This window comes from Ursus americanus, chromosome 22 (assembly GCF_024610735.1).
Source record: "Ursus americanus isolate L20-20 chromosome 22, mUrsAme1.1.p, whole genome shotgun sequence".
Taxonomy (NCBI): Eukaryota; Metazoa; Chordata; class Mammalia; order Carnivora; family Ursidae; genus Ursus; species Ursus americanus.
The window spans coordinates 28,590,220-28,616,282 of NC_142148.1; the positions used below are offsets into that span (position 1 = coordinate 28,590,220).

A 26,063-nucleotide genomic window follows, 5' to 3' on the forward strand; every position below is an offset into this window, starting at 1 on the left:
TCTGGATGCTAATTCTAACCAAATTGGAAAAGACATTTATGAGACAGGGGTATTTAAATAATAACTGAATGTTAAATCATATTAAGGAATTAGTGTTGCTTTATAAATAGGATAATGGTACTATGATTATATTAAGAATCCTTATCTCTTAGTGTTACGCATTGAAGTAATTACAGTTGAAATGATCTGTCTCAGCTTTGCTTTAAAATAATCCAGTGGAGGGGCGCCTGGGTGGCTCAGTCGGTTAAGCCTCTGCCTTCGGCTCCGGTCATGATTCCAGGGTCCTGGGATCAAGCCCCGCAGCGGGCTCCCTGCTCAGTGGAGAGTCTGCTTCTCCCTCTGCCTCTGCCTCTCCCCCCAGCTTGTGATCGCTCTCATTCACTCTCTCTCAAATACATAAACAAAATCTTTAAAGTACATAAAATAAATAAAATAATCCAGTGGAGTGGGTATGGACGAGTGGTTCTCAACTCAGGATGGTTTTCCTTCCGGAGGACATTTGGCAATGTCTGCAGATGACTTTGGTTATCACAATTGAGGTTTTCTACTGGCACCTGGTAGGTAGAGGCTAGGGATGTTGTTAACCATTTTACAGTGCACATGACAGCCCCCTACAGTGGACAGTTATCTGGCCCAAAATGTCATTATCATGAGGTTGAGAAACTCTGGTAGAGATGAAAAGCATGTAAGTGCTAACATTGAAGTGTAATACACAGGGATGCATTGTAATGTCCCTTTACACGTATGTGAATTTGCAAGTTTTCCATAATACAGAGTTTAAAAATATATGTATAACTTATATTGGAGGGGGGAAAAGCCATCAGCACTCTCTGACAAATCCTTCCTTCTCTGTAGGGTGCTGTTTTCCCAGCTGAGTCTGGATGGGGCACCACAGCTTGTTACCCAGCCTGTGGATGTGCTGGCCCTGCATTGACAAACGTTTGGTTACATACCATCCTGCTACCCCAAGGCCCTCTCTCATCCCCAGGCCTGGTTGACTCTAAGCTTGAGGTGTTTCCAGGCCCAGACTAGTTGAACTAGCACTCACCTTTTAGCTGGAGGCTCTTTGGCTCTGATTGATCTCTGCAGCAGTCCAGTCCCTCTGCATTGTCTTTTGCAGATCCCTGTTTCAGGCCTACTAAACTCTTTGTTGCTTTCCAGATATGCTTTTCATCCATTAGTATTTTCATATTTCTTCTAGCATTTCGGTGTACTTTTGGGAAGAGAAAGAAGTAAAATTACAGATTCAGTTCACTGTCTTGAGCCTGATGTCTCTAACTACCTTCTTCTAATGCCACGTGTACACCCCTTTGTGATTGGCAATTAACAAAGACATATTTAGTGATAGATCATTAATCTAGTATTTGTTTAGTGCCAAATGTGTGAGAAACTCTGTCTGGGTTTTAGGTATATGGTGAGAAACAAAGCAGATATGTAATTTTTGCCTTTGTGGAATTTATGGTGTAAAGGAGGGACACTCATTAATCAACTGTACTCAAATAAATACATAATTACAAAGTGTGGGAGGTATTATCAAGGGCAATAACTGCCTTGTGAGCATAACAAGGAAGATAATAGCTAATACTGACTGTACTCGCCGTCACATAATGTGTGCTGCTTACTGCGCCAAGAACTTTACATGGGTGATCTCATTTAATTTTCACATAACGTATTTTAGCATTAAAGGAAAGTAAAACTTAGGATCAAAGTTAGTTTTAGGAAGTCAGAAGAGACCTCTTTAGGAAAAGTAACACTTGAAATGAGAACTGGATGACTCGGAGGTAGCCAGGCAAAGAATGGAGGGAGGCTATGTAAGACAGGAAGGAATAACATGTTTGAAGGCCTAAGTAAGGAAGGAACTCAGCATGAAGGGTGCCAGTGGCCGAAGTGGAGTGAGCAAGGAGAGTGTAGTAGGAGATAGGGTGAGCAGGGGCTGTGGGGGAGGTCTTTCTAGGCTGGGGTAAGGGTGTTAAATTTCATTCTGAAGGCATGGGAAACCAAAAGGTTTTATAAGAGAGGAACATGATCTGGCTTGCTTTCTTAGAGACCACTCCGCCTGCTTTGTGGAGAATGGATTGGCAGTGAACAGAGGCTCACTATGATCCAGTTGAGAGAGAATACAGATTGAGACTACAATAATGGCAACAGAATGGAAAAAGGCAGACAAATTGGAGGCATTGATTTTAGCCCTAAAACATATTACTTGCAGCTGGGTTGGATATAGATGATAAGTAAGGAAATCAAGGGGATATCCACATTTCTTCCTTGAGCAGCAGGGTGGATGTCAGTGTTCACTACTGAATGGTGAGGGGAAGGCTTTAGACACAGAAGGTTTGCATTGCCTGTGAAATTTAAGTGGGGTGGTATATAGGCTCAGAAGAGAGGTCTGACCAAGCAGTGCAAATGTGGGAATTGCTAGTGTATCATTTGCGCTTACAGCCATTTGTCTAATCAGATCAGCTAGATAGAGTGCAGAGAAGAGTGCTAGGGATGGAGCCCCAAGGAAGTCAGACACTTCGAGACCTGGTGTTAGAAGAACAGGTAGCAAGGTTAAAATGAAATGGAGCAGCCAAGAGATAGAAAGCAAATCAGAAGTGTGCTTTGTTGTGGAAACCAAGAGACGAAAGCTTTTCAAAGAGGAGGGAGTAGTTTGCCAGTGTGAATGCTCATTTTCAGATGAGAGCCACATACCAGGGTGTGCTTGAAATTTGCCATCAACAAAGAAGCATGGTGGGGGGGGGCGCCTGGGTGGCACAGCGGTTGGGCGTCTGCCTTCAGCTCAGGGCGTGATCTCGGCGTTCCGGGATCGAGCCCCACGTCAGGCTCCTCCGCTATGAGCCTGCTTCTTCCTCTCCCACTCCCCCTGCTTGTGTTCCCTCTCTCGCTGGCTGTCTCTGTCTCTGTCAAATAAATAAATAAAATCTTAAAAAAAAAAAAAAAAAAGAAGCATGGTGGGGCACCTGGGTGGCTTAGTCAGTTAAGTGTCTGCCTTTGGCTCAGGTCATGATCCTGGGGTTCTGGGATCGAGCCTCACATGGGATCCCTGCTCAGCAGAGAGCCTGTTTCTCTCTCTCCCTCTGCTGCCCCCCTGCTGTGTGCTCGCTCGTTCTCTGCCTGTCAAATAAATAAAATCTTAAAATAAAAAAAAAAAAACACAAAGAAGCATGGTATAATACCTCCCCTTTCTTTTTCTTTTTTTTAAAGATTTTATTTATTTATCTGACAGAGAGACAGCCAGCGAGAGAGGGAACACAAGCAGGGGGAGTGGGAGAGGAAGAAGCAGCCTCCCAGCAGAGGAGCCTGATGTGGGGCTCGATCCCATAACGCCGGGATCACGCCCTGAGCCGAAGGCAGACGCTTAACGACTGAGCCACCCAGGCACCCCAATACCTCCCATTTCTTAAAAAAACAAAAACAAAAAACCCTCTCCGTCCCACAGCTCCCTCCAATTGCTGTTCATTCTCTTTGCACCTCTTTATGGTAGAAGTCCTCACCTCGGATAAAGAGTCGGTATCTCACTGTCTTCTCTTTCCGTCTTTATTTCATTCCATTTATGTTTCCTCACCAACTACTTAACTGAGAGCACTCTTAAAACAGTCACCAATAGCTGTTTTCTTGTCAAATCCAGTTTCACTTTTCCGTGAAAGTCACCTTCTTCATCTCTTGGTAGTATCTGATTGAGTTGATAACTCCCTCCTTGAAAAACTTTTTTCTTGGCTTTTGTGACACCACATTCTGCTGGATTGCTTCCCGCCTTATGACTACTGCTTATGAGTCAGTTTAGCTAGCTGATCTTTTAAAAGAATGTAAATCCAGTGATATTTCTGCCCTGTTCAGAGCGCTCCAATCACATAGTGCTTCTCATCACTTTCAAAATTAAATCCACACTGCTTACCATGGCCTACGAAACCCCAAGTCTTCTGGCTCCTGCCCACCTCTCCAGTCACATCCTGTACTAAAACTGGCCTTTGTGCTATTTCTTGAACCCACCAAGCTGCTAAGGGGTATTATGCATGCCATTCCCTGTGCCTAGAAAGTTCCTTACCCAGATCTTTGCATGGTTTACGTCTTCACATTATTTAGAACTCTGCTCAGTATAAGCACTTCAGACCTTCCCAAACTACTCTAAAATAACCCCCTCCAACCTATCAGTCTCTATCCCGTTACTCTTCATTTCTTCATAGCACTTGTCCCTGTCTGAAATTATATGTTTACTTGTTTCTGAATAGTGTGCTGCTGCTTCCCCAGAATGTAGCTCACAAGTCACTTGTCTGCTTCATCACTTCTGTTCCCAGAGTCTGGAGAAGTGCCTGGCATACAGTTACTGGTCAAGAAGACAAGTCGTTGAGGTGACAGTAATGGATGTAATCCAGACCAAATGTGACAGGATTGACCTTTACATGGGAGGGACATGCCCTCCCTTTCAGCAGAACGGGAAATGGTGAAGATAGTTACAAACTCAGGCTGGTTGTGTGGTTCATGGTGGGGATGTGGGACTGGAGGAGGATGAGTCAGCACCTGGTCAGCTGCCATGAGAAAGGAGGCTAAGTATTGGGCGGATAGGAAGCCAGGCCCTGTGGAATGAAGGGAGGAGTTGTTCTGTCTCCAGGCCAGATGTTGCTGTAGTTGGGCTCCTGGTAAAAGGTAGCTGTGGAAAGAGGTAGAAAAGAGTACCCAGCATTTTTAGATACATAGTGCTTAAGGATCTAATAAAGTCTCCTTGCTTTACTGAGGAACAGTATTCTCTGTGTCAGGAAACCATTTGGGTTTATGACAGGAAAATTGTCCTTTTTCCTTTCTCTGCCATCTTCCTGTAAATGGAGCCCATTGAGCCTGGGACAGAGCACGTTGTTGGCCTGGACACCCAGCTTGCCATCAAGAGTGATGTGTTTGTGCTTTCAAATATTTGAGTATTTGTTATGTGCTAAGCACTGTTTTGGGCTCTATAGCAATGAAGGAAACAAAGTCTCTGCCTTCAGAGAGTTTTTATTCTAATGCAGGGAGACAGAGTAAACAAATGTACAAGTCAGAGATGGGATAGGCGTTGCCTAGGTGCTCACCCTGTCCTTTTCCTCCCCTTCCACCCACAGTGGCCCTGAGGTGGCAGTGGGAAATGTTCTCTCTCACTCACTCTGTCTGTGCCCTACCAGCTACAGAAGCATTGAATGAGCCCTTCTTCCTTATCTGGGTGTTTCCTTGAGCAGCTGACTTAAGCCCTCCATTGCACACAATGGTAATGACATTTTTTGTTCTCTTTATTTCAGACGAGACGCCAATTATTGCAGTGATGGTGGCCCTGTCCTCTCTGCTAGTGATCGTGTTTATTATCATAGTTCTGTACATGTTAAGGTGAGCATGCTAAGTGCCAAGGTGAGAATGCTAAAGCTTCTGCATTCTCTTGGATTCTGTTCGATACCCCAGGGTCTCATTAAGCCCACACAGTCCAGAAGATAGTAGGATAAGGACGTGAATAGAATAGAGGGGAATGGTTTATGATATTAAGATTAAAATTCTACATAGAAACGGTTTAAAAGCTCTACACAGTTTTCTTCAAGACCCAGCCCCTCCCCTTTGCTTCCATCTGCCCAAATCTAGTTCCCCAACTCCAGTTTAACCTAAAGCCCAGGATGGTGGTTTGAGGTTGAGGGAAAAGCTGTACAGTCTGTGTTATTACTGATAGGTGGTTTAAGACCCTCAGATCTAGCCCACCTGAAGCAACCCCTAACAGTACCTGATTGAAGATGATGTGGTAAATAGAGACTTATTCTATTTCTAGTTGGGGCATTTGGGACAAACCTAGGCTCTAGGATGCCTGGCCCTGGTTTGCTAAACTGAATCATGTGAATTACAGAGTTCTCCTTTCTGACTTTCTTCAGGGTCCTCTAGATATCACTACTCAAACAGGGAGAAAAAAAGCAAGGAAAGGGAACCCAGAGGAGAGAAAAGGGAGGTGCATTTGTCCTCTTCCTGCTAAAGTTACTGCCCTGGCTAATTGAGATTAACTCCACCGTTATGTTTGGTTTAAGCTGCTCTGTGCTGCCTCTGTTCTTTTGCAGGGATAAAGAGAGGGGAACCTTATACACCCCTGTAATTTGTCATGTGTCTCTGCCGTTCTGTAGGAGACTTGTAGCCAGACCAGTGCCCACCCATTCTGAAGCTCTGAGCTTCTCCCTGATTGCACTGAGGAAATACCAGGATTTTGTTTGATAGGGATATTCTTATCTCCCCTCCACTGTGTTCTACCCACTTATCCCTTCTCCACCTGGTGTGATGGTCATCTCCAGTGAGTCCTGGACTTGGGGCCACACAAAGGAGCCATACAAGTCAGAATATACTGTTATGGCCCCTGGGTTGGATTCTAGCGTGCTGGCGATGAGCAGGACCATCCAGAGGCACTGGGTCACCATGAAATGGAGCTGCCTCAGCAGGTGCAGGACCTGTCTCTAAAAGAACCTGTTTATTTGGTAAAGGAGATTTAGGAAGCTGAATTGATATGTGCAGATATAAAGCCAGTGATTGGTCTCTCTTGACTCTGTGCTTACTTTTTCACTGTGAACATTTTCTCATTAGGTTTAAGAAATACAAGCAAGCTGGGAGCCATTCCAATTCTTTCCGCTTATCCAATGGCCGCACTGAGGATGTGGGTAAGGCACCCCTTGACGACATGGGGAACCTTCCTGGAGAAGAAAATCAAGAAAGTAGGGATTTTCCCATCTTATAAGGGGTAGGGGGAAGACTTGAAGAAAGCAGTCCTAGTTCTTGGAGGCGTGGTGCATGAGGTAAATCCCCAATCTGGTCTCCAGAGCACCTGACCAACCTCCCTGCTTGCATACTGCAGAACCCCAGAGCGTGCCACTCCTGGCCAGGTCCCCAAGCACCAACAGGAAGTATCCACCCCTGCCTGTGGACAAGCTGGAAGAGGAGATTAACCGGAGAATGGCTGATGACAATAAGCTCTTCAGAGAGGAATTCAATGTGAGTTCTTTGCTGAGGCTGGTGTGTCAGCAGGGAGGAAGGCTGACCGAAGGTCAGGCCTTTTGGGTCATGGGGTAGAAAACAGGTTTCTAATGGGTTAAGAGGTGAGAAATTTTCTACCAGGTTCATCTGACTCCTTTCCTATGTGATCATAGACAGGAAATGAAATAAGATTTGCCTTACCTCTCTCATCTACCCATCCATCCATCCATTCATCATCGCATCTGTTACTTTGTTTAATAAATATTTATCAAGCATCTAATATGTGCTAGGTGCCAGGGATTTGCTGGGGAGCAAAAACAGATCCATTCCCTACATTCAGGGATCTTGCTGCCTGGTAGGGAAATCCCCATAAACAAGGACAAAAATAACTAAGTTCAGATAGCAATATAGGACATGAAGGACTGGTGCATAGTTATAGGAGTCTATATTAAGAGGTGGCCTTTTAGAGTCTGAAACGGGACCCATGGGGCGCCTGGGTGGCTCAGTCATTAAGCGTCTGCCTTCAGCTCAGGGCCTGATCCCAGGGTCCTGGGATCGAGCCCCGCATCGGGCTCCCTGCTCTGCTGAGAGCCTGCTTCTTCCTCTCCCACTCCCCCTACTTGTGTTCCCTCTCTCGCTGGCTGTCTCTCTCTCTGTCAAATAAATAAAATCTTTAAATAAAAAAAAAAAAAGAAAGAAAGAAAGAAAAGAAACAGGGGTCCCAGAGTGTCTTAAGTAACAGACAGTAGGAGTAAATCAGTATAGAAATGAGGACCATGGAAGACTACCAAGCACAGGCTTCGTGTGGGGTATATTTTTTGTTGTTTTTTTATAACTCTGTTAAGGAAGCTGAACACATTTGTGGATCTACCAGTTGGTGTGACCAGCCCATCAGTTCTGATCCCAGTTCAGAACTTCCTTGAAGAAATTATGTTTTAATTGAGACCTAATCATAGGCAAGGGCATTGAGAAAGGAGAGTGGGGAATGTTCCAGGCACTGGAAATAGCAGGAGCCAAACTACCACTAGTGAGGGCAGGTGAGAGAAGAGCACATTCAAAAAATAAAGAAGGGCTGTGTGTGGCTTAAGGGCAAAGGGTAGGGGAGGTGGCAAGAGAGGAAACTGTGGAAGAAGACTGGGCCAGACAGTAAATGTTATGGATTATCACGAGTGAAGTGAAAAGCCATGGACCAACCAGATTCATATTTTGGAAAAAATATCTCTGGCTGCTAAATAGAGAAGATCCCATGGGGAGACCAGAGTAGATGCAGGGAGTACAGTTAGGGGCTGTAACAGTTGTTTAAGAGCAGGGGTGCTGATAGGTTGATGTAAGGTGGTAATGATTGGGGGGGAGGGGGTGGACATAGAGGAACAGTTCCAGAGTTGGCTAATTCATCAACTTGGGCATTATTAAACTCTCAGTTTCCTTTACATCTCCCACTCAGCTGTGTGTCAACTTTGCCTCTTAGGCTGGCTCCCCTCTTGTTGCCAAAATGGCTTCCCCAGTTCTAAGTGCCACATGGAGGTGTAACAAGGTCCAGTGGGAAAAGGATGACTATTTCTTCCTGTGTGTTCCTTTATCAGCAAGGAAAACTTTCCCAAGAGTTTCTGAAGACTTCCCTTGTTGCATGCTCCTTCTTAAATCAGTCCAAGCAAGAGAAAAATAGGCTTACTGCAACTGACTCAGATCAATCCAGATTATTCCTGTATCATATAGGGGATAGGCAGACAACCCCACAGAATGGGAGCCATAGTAGCAAGGAGGAAGGGAGGAATAGTTATTGGGTAGGTGCGTCACCCCTCGTATCTGTTTCATCACTGAAGGGCTTAGGGGAGTGGAGAGTGATGTCATATTTGCACTCTGAGAAAATCACTAGCTACAAAGTGGAGAACAGATAGGCAGGAAACAAGAGCTAAAGTAGGAGACCATTTACTAGGCAAGAGTTAATGGAATAACTTGGACTCATTTTTTGGCTATTGGAAAAATGGCACCGTTTAATGCTCATGTTGACTGAGAACATTTATTTCATCTCCCCAAGATAATACCCCACCCTAATACCAGAGCTAGGGCCCCAATAGGCACTCTACTGTTTCATAATCTGTAGTGCCCACTGCTGCTGGGTAAAAGGGTATGTGACCCCATGGCCAGATTTCTTTTTCTGTGAAGTGAGTTGTTTGGAGGAATATTGCCTGAGGTAAAGCATTCCAGTAAATCCCTGGATGGAGGTGGTATTCCTACAGGCGTGGTAGGCAAATTGAAACAAATACTGTGGTGAGAGCCCATTGCCATGCTACCATGGCCACTATGTTCATGGGCTCATTGGGCCAGCACTGGGATAGTGAAGGAAAGGGCTGAGCAACATCTGGGTTTTTAACAGTGAGTGCTGTCTGGTGAGCGTACACATGGAGCTTAAATATTTCCTGTCTTTCTTGTTCCAGTTATCCACCATCCAGGGATCGGCTTAGAGCCTGACCTCCAGTGAGGTAGTGTGGTACCTTGCTTGAAGTTCTGTTTCCTGAAAGGATTTCTCTTTTATACTCATTCAGAGTCATCCCTTAAGTAGATTATCCCATAGCAGTCCACTTCTAGAGTGGGCCAGTATGTCTCACCGAGCCATTTGTGCACTAGGCTGGACTTTTTTCTTCCGTTAACTGCTAATATCATTGGGAAGTCACGTGTGTCTGTTGAAGGAGTGGCTATGTGGCAAGTGTTCTGTACACATCACTTCCATCTGGGAGTAGAATTCTGTTGGACATGTCCAGATTTGTGGCTTATGGAATCATGTGATACTTAGTTGATGATGGGCAGCTGAAGTCACTTGGATATCTGGTGACCCATGGTTGGGCATATGTCTCTACCAGAGCCCAGTGCTAAGCTAGAAACATGATCTTGCTGATAGGATCATGGTTTTGTCCCCAGATCCTAAAGTTTTTCATTGTGATTTTCCTGCTCAGACTTAAGCATTTAGGGCCCCACGAGATCAACCAGAACCTGTTTCTCTGTGGCCTGGGTTAACTGGAGAGCCTTCTCTTTTTAGATCACTTAATAAGTGAGTCAGAACAGGACACTGGCATGTGGTATATGCTGTCTTCAAAATCCAGAGTGGCTCAACAAACATCAGTCCTTCCGAAGGGATGGGGGGAATGGACAAGGAACAGCAACATGTCTTTTATGCTGGAGGGGATATGCTGACATGCCACAGACCTTTGACTTTCAGAAAACTTGGCAGAAGTGGCAGACCACTGTATTTTTATGTCCAACATGTCCATCTACCATACATAAGTTCCTGCTCTTCAAGTCCTGTCAGCTTGATGTCATCAACGTAGTTGTCAGGGGGATGTCCTGTGAAACAGACAAAATCCTGATGAACCAGATCACATCAGAGAGATGTCAAGACGATTTATCACTGAGGCTGCTCCTGCCGTGAGAGTGGGAACTGCTTCATGTAGTCTTTGTGCGCCATAAAGGAAAAAATACAGCTGTTAATCAATAGCTATATTCCAGGTACCAGCAGTTATGTTAATCTGTAGGAAAGGAGAGTGCATCTGGAAAAGCACCTGCAAATTGGCAGTTCTACATGACTCCTATATTATAATCCACTGACATCCTTAAACACTGTCGGTCTCTTACGCTAGTCTCTTGTAGCTTGCATGTGGGGAGGTGGTGATAGGAAGCACCAGAATAGCTAATACTAGTAGTTACTGAGCACTTGCTTCATACCATCACTAAACTCACACATGTAAATGTACTGTCTCATTATCCTGAAACTTGTAATCTTCTGTAGCATTTAGGACCTCTGTAACTCAGCTTAGCCTTTTGGTAAAGAGATTACCGCTCCAGCTTGCATTTGCTCTTGCGATTTTAATGGTCCTTCTTATCCATTGGGTTAAGAGACCAGTGTGAGTATTCCGTGGCGCTGGGTGGCTCAGTCATTAAGCGTCTGCCTTCGGCTCAGGGCATAATCCCAGCGTTCTGAGATCGAGCCCCGCATCAGGCTCCTCCACTGGCAGCCTGCTGCTTTCTCTCCCACTCCCCCTGCTTGTGTTCCCTCTCTCACTGCCTGTCTCTCTGTCTGTCAAATAAATAAATAAAATCTTTAAAAAAAAGAGAGAGAGACCAGTGTGAGTATTCTGCCACTTGCTGTGCATAGGTATTCCAACCATACATTGGAAAAATAGGTAGTTCCTAATGTAAGTGCAATTTGGGCCAGAACTCTTTCCTTCACCTGGCCTGCGAAGGCTCCATTCTAACTAGCATAAAGTAGTGTCATTCTGGGTTTCCAAGGAATTAGGTAGCTCAAGGCCAGAACCTAGTAGATCCCCAAAGGTGTATTTTCCTTTATCCAGTGGTGTTATCATGGTAAATGGGTGTAGATTCTTAAGAGAAGATGAAGAGGAAGGTCATGGTATATGAGTGTTGATGTTATGTGAAGTTCTTCCTTACACATGCCTAGTATTGAAGGGTCCTGGGTCACGAACTGACCGTCGCTGGCAGTTGGATGCAAAGGGGCCCTTTCTGTAGCTTGGCAGTCTAGTCAGGCCCCCTTAATTCACCTGCGCTGGCTGCCTCCCATTTCTATTATTGGGAGCTTCACAATGACTTACCCACAACTAGAGATGTCTGAGCCCTGGTGACTATGGCCTCTGAGGCTCCTTCCATTCCAAGGAAGGATGAGAGTCCCATTTTGAAGCCAGTCCCTTCCACGAGCATCTCACTCTGGTGAAGACAGTCACGAAAGCACTTCTGAAAAATTCCAGTGCTTTCCTCACACGTGTGCCTCCTCTGACAAGGCACGCATGGTGGATCCCATTGGGTCACAGTGAAGGTGTCAACAGGAAGGTTAAGCCTCCTGGAGCCCCAGTAGCACTGATATCCCCCACTTTGTGCTAGGGGCTTTCTGGCTTTTCATGGTTACCTAGCTGAATTTAGCATTCAGTCCAGGTTTCCACTGGCCAGCCTAGCCTGCTGTTTTGTGGCCAGTCTCCTGAGCTGTTACACTACGTGCAGAAGTTTAGTTAACCATACCATAACTAAAAATTGGGCCATATCCAAAAATGATGCTCTTCCCTCCTTGATCTAAGATCTCCAAAAGCTATATCAACTATTCCTACGATTTTTGATGGTCCAACTCAGAGAATTTCTGCAGTTTCCTCTAAGTATTAGCTCTTTGCTTTTCTTTTTGTTTATGTATTTTAATCTCCACATTGTGTTGTGCTTGCGTCCTGACTGTCCATGAGCAATGAGAGCTGAGTCGCTGGGCAGTTGTCTTCCTCATGAAAGCAGGGTGCAGTAGAGAGCATTCTGAGGAGTTTTAGCAGTTGGCTTTCTCCAACTCTGTTTCAGCACCATTGTCGTCTCACTTAAGGCCCTGGCTTTCACGTGAGCGGCCCAGGAAACATGGGAATCCCACTGGCATTAACATTCAGCAGCCAGCAGGATGCTGAAATCTTAACATTTGGTTCAGCAAAATACACGGCAGAGTCAGAAAGGCCCCAGGTTTTGTGCTGTCTTTGGAGATAAACATTTGATGTTAGAGCTGGGCTTTTCCTTATTTACATTATCTGATATTGTCAGAATTACCCTACCCCTTGGTTTCAACATTACTCATCTCCTTTAATTGGGAGATCCCACTACTTTCCCACCAGCTCAAACATACCGCTGGCGATTGCAGGCAGTAACTGAAATAACTGTTGTGCAGTTGTGAACTAGAGTGGCTTGCTCTTTCCCATTGTGAAACTGGTTAACAGTTCCTTCCCCATCATCTGAACCAAGTAACCAGGTTCACATCATGCATATTTCTCCCCTCAGTCTCCCAACCACAGCCCCTCTGTGATACAAAACTGCTAAGTCAGTTAAGGTCTTTTATTTAAAAATAAGAGAAGTCAACTCAAGCAAATTAAGAAAAAAACAAACAAAAACCCCAGGCCATCAATTGGGAAGACTCTGGGGAAGCTGACAGAGTCAAAAGCTGAGGTAGACCACCAAACCTCGGGCAGAACTGGCCCTGTCCTGGTGTCTCTGGGGCCCTCCAGGGAAGCCTCTGTTCTTTCTTGGTTTCACAGTCCTGAGAATCGCTTTGGCACAGCGTGGCTCAGGTGCAGCAGTGCCTGCCCCCAGGCCCGTCAGGGAAGAGAGCAGCACTGAAGGTAAACACACCAGTGTGTGTCTGTCAGGATAACATACTTAGAATTGTGGGGGTGAGCAAAACACAAGATCTGGAAGGCACAGGGGAATACATTGGAAGATAATAAATACATTAAAATATTAAATATTCCTATGAAAAATGATGCCATAAAAAAGTGGCCAACTGAGCACCTGGGTGGCTCAGTTGGTTAAGTATCTGCCTTTGGTTCAGGTCATGATCTCATGGTCCTGGGATCGAGCCCCACGTCGGGCTTCCTGCTCAGTAGGGAGCCTGCTTTTCCCTCTCCCTCTGCCCCTCCCCACTTGTGCTTGCTTGCATGCTCTCTCTCTCTCAAATAAATAAAATATTAAAAAAAAAAAAAAAGGTGGCCAACTGGGAGAAGCTTTTTGCCACAGGTAGAAAGAGAATTTTTCATAATCCATAAAGAGCTGCTACAGACCTGTGAGACAAAACTAAACATTGAAGTAGAAAAATTAATAGGAAAAAAGCAAATGGTCTATAAACCTATGAAAAGCTCAACTTATATGGTAATCAAGGAGGTCTAGATTAAAACTAACCATTATTTTGGGCCTATTAGATTTGAAAATTTAAGAAGATTGGTATTTAGTATGGGCAGAGATCTGGGGTTACAGATACACCATTATGCACAGGCAAAGCACGTTTAAACGGGTAGAGCGTTGGAAGGATGACTTGGCAGTATCAATTGGATTTCAGATGTTTATACTGTCTGACCTCACTTCTGGGACTCTGACAGAAAACCAAATATATATTTGCACAAGGTTGTTCATTACAGCATTATTTATGTTAGCAAAGAAAGTAAAATGAAAACTAATATCCATCAAATAGCTGATTGGCTAAATGATTTCTTTCATCTGTTACAAAATTCTATACTATCATTAAAATAAATGTCTTAACCTAGATCTCTAAGTCATTGTTATGGGACAAAAGACATTGCAGAGGACTATACATGGTATAATCCCCCTTTTAAAAAACTACTTTTTTTTTTTTTGAAGATTTTATTTTTTTAAGTAATCTCTTCACCTAACATGGGGCTCGAATTCACAAGCCCAAGATTAAGAGTCGCATGCTCCACCAACTGAGCCAGCCAGGTGCCCCCAAAAGTACTTTTTTAAGTCTGGAAAAATACTGTAAGCTGTGAGCAGTGGCTTTCTACAAGGGGGGTAAAGCACATAAGAAACATGATAGGGAACTTTCACTTTTTCCTGAATTATTTGAATTTTATAATCATATTTTCATAACATTTTAAAAAGTGGTTTTTTAATATGGTAAGCGAAACTAATGGAGTGTATCTTTAGCATAATATCCACTGTACTTTAATGGATATATAGCATGTAGAATAAAGAATTGATGTCCCAGCCTGAGTGGTGCCAGGAGTCTCTTGATCAAGTCTCTACGAAAAGGAATGTCACTAAATGGGAAGTTGTTCTGGAGAAAAATTGGACCATAGAGGTGAACAGCTGAAGGAATAATAAGCATAAGACGTAACAGCTGTTTTCAGATATTTGACAGGCTAAAAGGACAGTGTGCAGCGTTTCGGTGAAGCCCCACCGTAGTCGAAAGTTCCAGGCGATGGCCTTTGTCTTAGTTATAAGCTGGAATTTTTTTATTGACCAGCTTTTGTCTTAGAAGCATTGAATTTATCTAAAAGAAACACTTTAAAAAGCCACCTATTGAGGTCCCTAAAGCATATTCAAGGTTTTAAAAAAAGGGCAAAATTTAGTTAGCTCCTGAGAGGAAGGGAATAGGTGACAAAGAGAGGGAAGAGTGGAGCCAGTGAGATGATCCAGACCTGTGCGTTGCAAAGATTTAACACCCTCCCTGCTGCAAGTCTGCGTCCTTGTAGAGACAGCTTAATTCTTGGACTTCCAGGTGGAGAAGCATGTGTGTGTAATCTGGTGACAGAATTGTGTGGCATCTGTGTGAGGTGGAGGTAAAATAGCCTCTACACTGATGAGTTGTCTCGAAATAAATGAATCAGAGCCGAAGGCCTATGGGAATCAGCAGGAACTGTGTCAGGGGCTTTGGACTCCAACAGTCCAGGGAATTGGGGGGTTAAGGGTTTCCAAGGGACAGAGAAGGCTCCAGCTGACCTCTGGGTTTTCCACTAGTCAGGACAAAGGAAACACAAAAGAAATGTGTATCTGGGTTTTGGGTCCTTCTAAACAGAACTTTCCAAGATGTGATGAACTGCCTTAAAAGGGATCCCCGTCATGGAAGAGTGCTCAGGCACTCGAGTGTCTCTCGAGTTAGAGTGTTTGCAGGGGGATTTGGATTTAGAAAAGAATGAGACCCAGCACTCTACTGGAGATCTTAGGCAGCACAATGAGGCAAGAGAAGAAATGAAGGGTATAAAGGATTGGAGAGGAAGAAACAAAATATGCGTTTTTTCAGAGGCGAGTACTGTCCTTGGAGAAATCCAAATACTCATCAGATATATTATTAGAATTAATAAGTTACTTTAGCAAAGTTGATAGATACAAAAACAAGATAAAAAAATTAATGCATTTCTACACATAAGCCACGATCAGAAAATCTAATAATAATTTTTAAAAGATGCCATTTACAATAGCATCCATAATGTTGAGTACTTAGGAATAAATTTAACAAAATATTTATAAAATCTTTGGAGAAAATTATAAAAAATACTTGAAGACATTAAAGAAAAATCTTAAACTAAGTGAAGAGCTAATAAGATCAGTGGATTAGAAGGCTCAATATTGTAAAGATGTCAATTCTCCCCAAACTGATATATAGATTCAATGCAATTCCAATAAAAATCCCAACAGGTTTTTTGTGGAACTTGACAAGCTGATTCTAAAATTTATATGGAGGAGAAAAGATTCAAGAATAGTCAAGACATTGCTGAAGAAGAAGAACAAGGTGAGGAGACCTGCCTTACCAGATATAAAGAATTATTATAAAATTAAGAAAGTTTTGTATTGTCACTGGGATAGATGGATTGACCATTGGAACAAAATAGCCCCAAAGCAGATTCTTGTGTGAGTGGAAACCTGTTTATGGCAGAATTGCCATGGCAGTTTTGGTGGGGGAAAGGATGGTCTTTACAATGAGTAGTGCTGGGACAGTTGGGTAACCCTATGGGAAGAAATGAAATTGAATTCTTGTTTCATACCAAATGAAAAATTGGTCGCAGTTGGTGTCGATAGTGAAATTTAAAAGACAAAACAATGAAACATAGAGACAATAACGGAGGGAAATATGCTTATGATCTCACAGTAAAAAAGGATTTCTTAATATTTAAAATGTTGATAAAGGGAAAGATCAATCAACTTGGCTATATTATGATGCAAAACTTCTGTCCATAATTAAATACGACGAAATGAAAGGGCAGGCCACAAGCTTGGCAAAATATATTTGTAACACTTGTTCTGACAAAGGATGAATATCTAGAATATATAAAGAACTCCCACAGATCAATAAAATAAACAAGCAATCCAGTTGAAAAATAGGAGAAACACTTGACTAGGTACTTCACAGAAGAGGGAACCCTGTTGACTAGTAAAATATGGAAAGATGGTGAACTTCATTAATAATCAGAGAAATGTAGATTAAGCCTACATTTGATAAATTTAAAGTCTGACAGTAGCAAACGCTGGTGAAGATCCAGAACAACTGGAACACTTTATATTGCTGGTGGAAGTGTAAATTGGTACAACTATCTCGAAGAACAGTTAGTTTGGCCTTAGCTAGTAAGGTTAAAGATTCTCCTGCTTCAAACGCTCATACATGTGTATGAGGAAACAATGCAAATTAGCATTCGTGGCGGGGTCATTAACTGTGAACAACCCAAATATTCATCAGTAGTAGGATGGGTAAATAAATGTTGGTATGGTCTCAAAACGGAGCGCTTCAGAGTAGTTGAAGGGAATGAGCTTTGGCTACCTGGTACGGCCTCAGTGAGTCTTCCGAATATAATGTTGGGCAAGAAAAAAAAGTCACCATTTGATTATGATCCCACTTTCATCAAAAAATAGACTGAACGAAGAACATATATTGTTTGAGAATATGAAATGTATGGGATACAGAGTGATATAACACAAAATTCCAAGTTTACTTGTGGGAGGGGAAAAGAGAGGATATGAAGAGAAAGGGCCCAAAGAGAACTTCTAAGTTAAATTGTGTGATGGATATCCTTCTTTTTTATAAATGTAAAAATTGAAAAACAATTTTTTAAAAACCTGACATTTAAAAAAAATAATTTCATACATAACCTTGTCCCCAGTAAAGACTTAAGCAAGGGATGAAATGGTCTTTGATGCCACCTAGTGTTTCTAGAGATTTTAGCATCTGGTAGCCTTCTGGGTCAGCTGCTTGTGCCTAGCTCTGTGAGCTAGGTTTTTCAGAGTAGAAACTAAAAGAGTAGGGTTCACCTTGTTTTCATCCCTGCCATAGGCTTTTCAGTCTGACCCTTTGCATGTAACACCAGGTTCTCTAGGGCAGGCCCTTTGTTTTCTCTTGCCAAACAATGACTCCTTTTTCTTCATGACTTTCCTTTTAGGGGTCTCAGCCTGGCTGAAGACCCTAGTTTTTCTTCATTGTGACTATGGGGAGCTAGGAATGCTTGTAGGACTATGAGATGTGGTCATTGTCATAACTGACCCCAGAGGACTATTTTCAAGAGTCTTGCTGTCACTGCTTCTACATCATTTTAGACAAGGGTGTATAGGGAAAATAATGCCTCTGGCTTAGTCCATGAGGGCATTAAAAACTTGTATCTCATCCTGTCCTGTACCACGGCGGAAACCTGTGGATACCTAGCTTGTCTGGAAGAAGGCAGACAAAAGGTGGACTGGGGAATTCCAGTCTTAAGTAAGGTCTCTGTTCTGTGCGTAAGAGTCCAGCCCGGGAAACTCTCTTTTTTCCCTTTATGTATTGGCAACATAGGGTCCAAGAAGTTGCCTCTCTCAGTAAAATGACATGCAGAACCGGCAGCATTTTAACTCCGAAAGGAAGCTCTCTTGAGTAACTGAAGGCAGACAGACTATGAGACCTTGACTCCTGTTAGGGTCTTCCACTTTAATTTCTCTGACCATGAGCTTGCTGGTTCCTAGGAAGTATATTTGCTTCCTTCTTAAAGCTTTTGCATCTATCTGGAAAAATAAGTTGCTTTTAGACTGGCATTTCTTTTGTTTAATGATATATTTTTTTGATTATCAAAGTTAGACACCTGAGAGTCATCCTTTATTCCTATCTCCTTCTCTCCCCAACCCATCGTCCCTTCATTCTATCTCTAATTCCAGAATGTATGTCCAATGCATCTTTCCTTATACCATCATCTTTCCATGTTCCTATTCTTGCCTTCCTCCTGGTCTCTTTTCCACATAGCAGCCAGAGTGATTCTTTAACATGTAAACTGGATTGCAGTTAAAAAACCTTGAATGGTTTCCTTATGCACTTAAACTAAAATTCAAACTCCCTATTCAGGGACCTACATGGACTTGTATGATCTCACCTTGCCAAGCCCCTCTCGTCCACTTCCTCTTGCCATCCCCACCACCCACGTTGTCTATATAATACCCTCACTGACCTTTCAGTTAGCTCACACAGCCAGGCCTTCTCCTGCCTCTGGGTCATCATAGATGCTGGTCTCTGTGCCTAGAATACTAGTTTTCATATTCCTCCTTCCCCATAGAGACCTACCCTTAATCTAAATTTGAGTGTTTCTTAGGCTTTCTGATACTTTCTTAATAACATTCTGTTCTTCCATTGTATTTATCATGGTATGTAATTTATATGTTTTATTTGTTTAATAATGTCTTTTCACTCACAAGTTTGTATTGTCCTTGAGAACAAGAACTATGTATGCGATTGATTCACCACTGTTTGCTCTGTATTTATCCTGGTACCTAATAGGTACCTAATCTGTATCTATTGAAAAAACAAATGGAAAGTAATACATGAACCATAATTTACTTAACTGTTCCCCTACTGCTGAATACTAAGGTTGTTTTCAGTTTTGGGTCGTTCCAAACGACGATAAAGTAAATGTGAACAAAGATTTTTATTTCTTTAGGCTAGATTCTCAGAAAGTTGCTAGGTCAAAGTATGGGTATTTTTAAGGCTCATAAAACATATTTCCAAATCACTTGTCAGAAAGGTTGTCTAAGTTGGAATTTTGAACTATTTCCTCTTTTGCTTTCTTAATTTTGAATATATGGAACACATAAGAGGAAAGTGGTTTAAATAGTAACGCTTAGCTTCCCGCTTCTATAAAACTAATTTATTGAATGCTTATTCTGTGCTAGACTTGAGATTATGGTATTTACTTCCTATGTGGCAGATATTATTAACCCAGTTTTACAGATGAGGAAACATGGTCCTAGAAAGTTTAACAGATTTTCTCAAGTTCATACAATCCAGACTATCTCATGTCAAACCATTTATTTTTACCCACACACTTCCCAGTGGTAGTTAAATTACATTTGCTCCAAAACTGTTGCACGGTCAATGTCACCTCACTCACATCCTCTGCTTCCTAACTGCTGCATCCAGGTGAATGTCCTCCCACCCACCTGCGCATCCTTGCTTCCTTGCCACATGATACTAGAAGCTGGGCTGTCATTCCCTTCAGGTCCCTAGAGAGGGCCTAACTCAGCTGACCATCCAGACCCCTCCTGTGTGGTTCACTCTGAGATGCTTCTCATCTTTGCATGTTGGTTAACATGGGGGTAAATGGCCCATCCCTTCAGTTATGTCCCCATTCTTGTTTACAGGGGTGGTCCATTTCGACCCAGCATTCTAACAGGTCCCTAACCACACAGTAACCATATAAAGAGCATGCTGAGCTTATAGTAACAGTAAGGGCATTCCACCCCCTGGGGATTCTTGGTGTTAAACTCTAAGGAGCTTGCAGGCTATTTAGAAGAGAGGTGCACTCTCTGTGTTAGGCTGCAAGTGTTCACCTGGGCCCATCTTTGTCCCCCAAGTTAGGGTAGAGCTTGCTGTCAGGTCAGGGGATGGTGCAGCATTTTGCATGTTTGGTGTTTATTCCTCTTAGTAACCTCCTCTAATTTCTCTTAACCTTTTAGGCTCTCCCTGCTTGTCCTATCCAAGCCACCTGTGAAGCTGCCTCCAAGGAGGAAAACAAGGAAAAAAATCGATATGTAAACATCTTGCCTTGTGAGTGTTTGCAGAGTTTCCTGGCATAAAATCTGAAACTGCGTCTCTAGCCAGATTTTTTGAGGGTGGTAAGAATCTTGTGGTTGATCATAGGAGGGTTGGTAATAAGAGTAGGGTCAAGCCTTTGGGCTAGAAGAGCCTTTATGGTCACCCAGGTGCTCATAAAGTTCGATCAGAGAGCTCGACCAGGTTTTTGTGTGAGGCCTAAAGTTTCTAGGTCAAGAGGAGCAGTTTCACTGGGACCAGATAGGATGTGCATGGTTGTTACGTGGTTTTTTTGTAGTGCTTATGGCAAAGAAATCCTAATACAGAGTTCTCTGCATAACCCCCTCCCAGAGTTAATCATTGCTAATCAGTTGATTATAACCTCATAACAGATGTTTGTCTAAGCCAATGGTCTCCAGAATGAGATATGCTTAATCCAGTGGCATGTAACATAAAATGTTTGAACTTTTTTTAATTGTCTTTTCAACAAAAATTTATCCTTTAAAAAAATTTCTGGTGTATTTTTAGGTGCATAATGTATTAGAGACCACTATATGAGGCATTTATGGATACTTATGTCTTTTTATTCGTGTGTGAATATATGCATATTACATATATTTTTAAAATGTAATTGGTATTCTGATTACATTGCTCCGACTTTTTTCTTTTAACAGTGTATATTGACAGTTTATGTGTCAAGAAACAGAAATACTCACTTTCCTTTTTATCAACTCCTTACTGTTCCATGTTGTGGATATATCTTAATTTATTTAACTAGGCCCTGAATGATGGCTGAGATGTGTCCAAAGTTTTACTGTTATAAGCAGTGTTGTGGTGACATCTTAATACACATAGGCACAGATGTCTCAACTGGCCTGGTCGTATCATTACTGAAACAATTTTTTTTTTCCTAGATGATCACTCTAGAGTCCATCTGACACCAGTTGAAGGAGTTCCAGATTCTGATTACATCAATGCTTCATTCATCAATGTAAGGAACTAGAGCTTTTCTCATTGTTACCTTGAATGACCATTGGCTACCATCTACTGGCTCCTTCCCAGCTGCACATTAGAAGGAATATTTGTCATTTCAAATTTTCCCTGAGTAGTCTAAATATTTTAAGAGACCAAAAGAAAATTTTTTGAAGATTTTATTTATTTGACAGAGCACAAACAGAGGAGCGACAGGGAGAGGGAGAAGCAGGCTCCCTGCTGAGCAAGGAGCCCAGTGCAGGACTCAGTCCCAGGATCCTGGGATCATGACCTGAGCCGAAGGCAGACGCTTAACCCACTAAGCCACCCAGACGCCCCAAGACCGCAAATACTTTTTTGAAGATCAGATAGTTTCATATGTATTCTTATGTTTACCCTGTCATCATTCCCAAAGATTTTCCATGCAAATCTAAATGTGTACTTTTCTGTAAGAGTCAGTGACTCCTTTTTGAGCTTATTCGGATAACTAAGAACAAAAGCAGGTCTCACCACCTTTAGTAAAAGTAAAGGACAAGAATAGCTGACACCAGGTAAGTCTGGTTAGTTAGGTCTGCTATGAACCAAGGCCTGAGGGGAGAGCTAAAACTGGGAGGAGATTTTTTTAGTGGTGATTGAGGGAATGTTTACAGAAATGGTCCGAGAGACTTGAGTATTTTTTTTTAGGCTGTGTGAGGAGCCAGTAAAGAGGGTTTGAAAAAGAGCACAAGTGAGCGCAAGCTAGCAGGAGCAAGCCTGAAGCGGGATGTGTGAAGAGAACACCCATAGATTTTGCACACCACGTTCACAGCAGCATTAATCAGAGTAGCCAAAAGGTGGAATCAACCCAAGTGTCCCTTCAGTGGATGAATGGATAAGTAAAATGTTGTACATGCATACAGTGGAGTATTACTCAGTCTCAAAAAAGAGAGGAAATCCTGATACCTGTTAGAACTTTGAAGACATGCTAAGTGAAATAAGCAGGTCACCAAACAACTTTATTGAGGTGTAATTCACGTACCATAATTTTCACCCATTTAAAGCTTACAACTCTGTGGTTTTTAGTATATTCACAGATATGTACAACCATCACTAGTCAACTTTAGAATATTTTCATAACCTCAAAGAAACTTGCACCTCTTACTTTTTTTTAAAAGGTTTTATTTATTTGAGAGAGAGAGAGAGAGCACGAGCAGGGGAGGGACAGAGAGGGACAAGCAGACCCACTGCTGAGTGCAGACCCTGACACAGGGGCTCCATCCCAGGACTCCGAGATCATGACCTGAGCCAAAGTCAGACGCTTAACCGACTGAGCCACCCAGGCGCCCCACCTCTTACTTTTAAAACATTTTGTTCACCCCAATAAGAACCTTACTGTCCATTTACAGTTAATCCCCATTTCTACCCTTGGCAACCGCTTACCAAGCCCTTCTTGCACAAAGAGCTAAGATTATAAGGGAATCTTGAAGAGAAGTGGTACCCAGCACCGTGGAGTGATGGCAACAGGCGGGGGGGGGGAACGAGACCTGTGGTTTGGAGAACACAAAGGTCCAAAAGGAAACCTGACAGTGGCCACAAGACGTGATGAAACAGACAGTGGCACAGTTGGCAAGTGGGTTTCCAACCTGGAGTCTTAAGAGGGACCAATTTCCTCACTTGCCTCTGGATGTCTTAAGAGTAGAGTCTTCAGAAGTGTTTTTATTTTTAACTGGTAGGAATGTAGCTACCACCTAGAGCTAGCCTAGGATTTGACTTTCAGAATCCAAAGACCTCTCAGGAACCAGGAAGCCACATTTTATCTTTCCCTTGATCATAACACAAGGAAGAGCAGATTTGCCTCATTGTAGTTATACCTTATTGGTTAAGCAGTGCTGCTGTATCCCAATGTCAGCGTGCATTCATAGAGGCATATGGCACACTCTTGGTTGGGACAGGAGGCACTTCAGGGCTGGGCCCTCCGACAGTGCTTTTAAACTGTTCATGGCCCACATGCTCCTGTGAGAAATTAGTGCCTTCTCGTGGAGCAGGGATAGGACATGACTTAACACATTCCAAGAGTGTCTCAGTTTTAATGACAAGTTTAGTTATAAACAAATTAAGCCTTTCTCAGTTTCCATCTTCTAATGATTAAAAATATTTGTAGAAATTTTAATTCCCCTTCTCAAGAAAAATTTTAACAAGGTTCTTGTTACCGACTTTAAATATGTTCATCTCTCGGGGCCTAAAGCTTTTTCCTTCTGTGCTAGGAAGCAACCCTGCCCTGCTTTTGTTTGAACTGGGAATAGGATGTGGCTTCTCAGACTCAGGCTCCTTCCTTTATCTGCCACTGCCTTGCAGACTTGTATTTCACGTCATCATCATGGGGTGACATGGTGTCCCCTCTGTGAGGCTGCCTCCTCCCTCATTGCCCATCTTATGGCTGTCTTCAAGCAGCAGAGGGTGATTTATAATCCTTAAATCAGGTGATTTTTCACTTACCTAGGACTTTTCAAGTGAACACTACATTTAAACAGGTCAAAAAGATGTATAACTAAAACAGTAAAAACTGGAAAAGAAAGATACTGCCTGTTGTTAGTTTTTCCAAGGCTCCTTATCTATTAAGTGACATTCCCAGGTCCATTTGCTACTTGTCTTCCGCTAGCTGTAATGGAGAACCCTGTTGTCTGACACTGCGAACTGTTCCACATACCCACAGGCTCTTCCCTGAAGGTTTTTGCACCTGGGTAAAGCATTATCAAGGAAATAATCCCTTAGAAGAAAAGAACCCATTTTCCTTCCTGATGTGGGCCCAGCTTCATCCCTGGAACACCACAGATGCTTCTGCCTTGGAGGGTTAACACTAAGACCTAGATTGTCAGCTTCTTTTTTTTTTTTTTTTTTTTAAGATTTTATTTATTTCACAGACAGCCAGCAAGAGAGGGAACACAAGCAGGGGGAGTGGGAGAGGAAGAAGCAGGCTCCCAGCGGAGGAGCCTGATGTGGGGCTTGATCCCAGAACATTGGGATCACGCCCTGAGCTGAAGGCAGACGCTTAACGACTGAGCCACCCAGGCGCCCCTAGATTGTCAGCTTTTAAGAAAGCATCAGAAACAGGGTCTAGCCTAGGTGTTGGTATTTGGATGTTATACCAGTATTCATTAATAATTCACTTTGAGAAGACTACCTAGACATGTGATCTTTGTTATCTCTGATTCCTGGTATCCAAAGCTAATCCTTTGGAGATTTCTAGAATGGAAATCTTGTTAATTGCCTGGACCTTTTCACAAGGGAGGCTTTGTTAACTGATTGGGAGTCTAGAGAATTTCATTCCTATCCATTTTTGGTTCTCACTTTCTTTTTATCCCTCACTCCTCCCCCACCCTACCTTCAGGGCTACCAAGAAAAGAACAAATTCATTGCTGCTCAAGGTAAAGTAATGATAATTTTTTTTTTACTTTTGGGGTTAACCATGAGTTCATTAGTGGGTTTGGATATTTTTTTTTCTTCCAAATGCTAAATAGATTAATCAGAATGTAGTAACTTGTCTGTAATTACTGTCACCTGAAAGAAATACAGTCTGCTTGCACATTTATACCTAAGGGCCTCATCCTGATGACAGTATCCAGGGATCCTGTTAAAGTCCTTTTGTGTGTGTGTGCATAAAAAAGACTGGAGAAGGCTACGCGCGTGCGCGTGTACACACATACACGCACTCTCTCTCTCTCTCTCTCTCTCTCTCTCTCTCTCTCTCTCTCTCTCCCTAATGAAGTCCTCTGTCTTGGGTCCTAATGGGAACCTTAGGTTCAAGCCAGGCTTCTCAGAGTTTGAATTTGGATTCAGTCTCCAGAGAGGGTTGGCCACCTCAGAGTCCAGGCTGGCTCATCTCCTCCCCCAGTTGTTGGACCTGAGCCTCCTCTATGATTCACAGAAAAGCAGTCTAGGAACCCTCAGAGCAGGGACCTTAGTGCCATTGCCTTATACGTGCTCTGCACACATTTCCATAGCCCCAAGTTTTAATAAGTGTCCTCCATCTTTGGGATCCTAGTAAAAATATCTTGATGTTTGCTGCACTGCAAAGTAATTGATGTTATTATGGTCCATCAAAGCCCGTTTATTTAGCCATTCAGCAAATGTTTATTGGCTACCTGTTATGTGCCAGGCACTGGCCTAAGTGATAGGGATGTATAGAGGAATAAAACAGGAGATGGTCCATGCCTTTTTGGGGCCCTTAGTTGGTAGAGGACAATTTACACCAAAATTAACAGAAGTTCTGGTAAGTGGCTATGCTGCTCAATACAATAGCCACTAGCCACTTTTTAAAAAATTAATTATTTAAAATTTATTTAATTAAGTTAATTAACAAATTTATTAAATTAAATTATTTAAAATTCAGTTTCTCAGTCGTACTAGTCACATTTTAAGGCTTAATAGCTGCATGTGGCTAGAAACTACCATATTAGTGCAGATATGAAACATTTTCATCATTGCAGAAAGTTCTGTTGGACAAGTACCATGGCAGAGATAAAACAGAGATAGAGGTAAAATAAGGTGGCTGAGAAAAACCTTAGGTCCTTCTTGCCCTTACAGTCTCCCACTGGGGCCTGGCCATTGCCTAACCAGGCCCTGCTTTCTCTCACCATCTGTAGCCATCCATCAAGTCAGGTCTACCCTCTGAAGCCCAGCTCAGCAGCCACCTACTCAGTGATCATTCTAGCACCAACAGTCATGTGCAGTCTCCTCCTCTCTTTATTTGCCATGGGGCCTTGTTGATGCTAGAATATTTGTTGAAGTAAAGTCACCTATGATTTTCTGATGGACTTTTTCTCAGACTCCTAGCCTCTTGAACCTCTCCACAGTACTTCATACT

At 42.7% G+C, this 26,063-nt stretch overlaps 1 protein-coding gene across 4 annotated transcripts in view; it reads left to right on the top strand.

The window, feature by feature from the left end:
• Positions 1–26,063, top strand: part of PTPRA (protein tyrosine phosphatase receptor type A) — a 151,796-nt gene that overhangs the window by 101,912 nt on the left and 23,821 nt on the right. For 3 of the 4 annotated variants that reach the window (XM_045808019.2, XM_045808011.2, XM_045808028.2), the window contains 6 exons: positions 5,265–5,349; positions 6,571–6,644; positions 6,839–6,975; positions 20,173–20,263; positions 21,163–21,239; positions 24,588–24,624. In XM_045808019.2, coding sequence (XP_045663975.1) covers positions 5,265–5,349; positions 6,571–6,644; positions 6,839–6,975; positions 20,173–20,263; positions 21,163–21,239; positions 24,588–24,624 — 501 coding nt within the window. Of the gene's footprint in view, positions 1–5,264; positions 5,350–6,570; positions 6,645–6,838; positions 6,976–15,909; positions 16,004–20,172; positions 20,264–21,162; positions 21,240–24,587; positions 24,625–26,063 lie in introns of those variants that run through there. The other variant, XM_045808038.2, reaches the window with a different exon arrangement.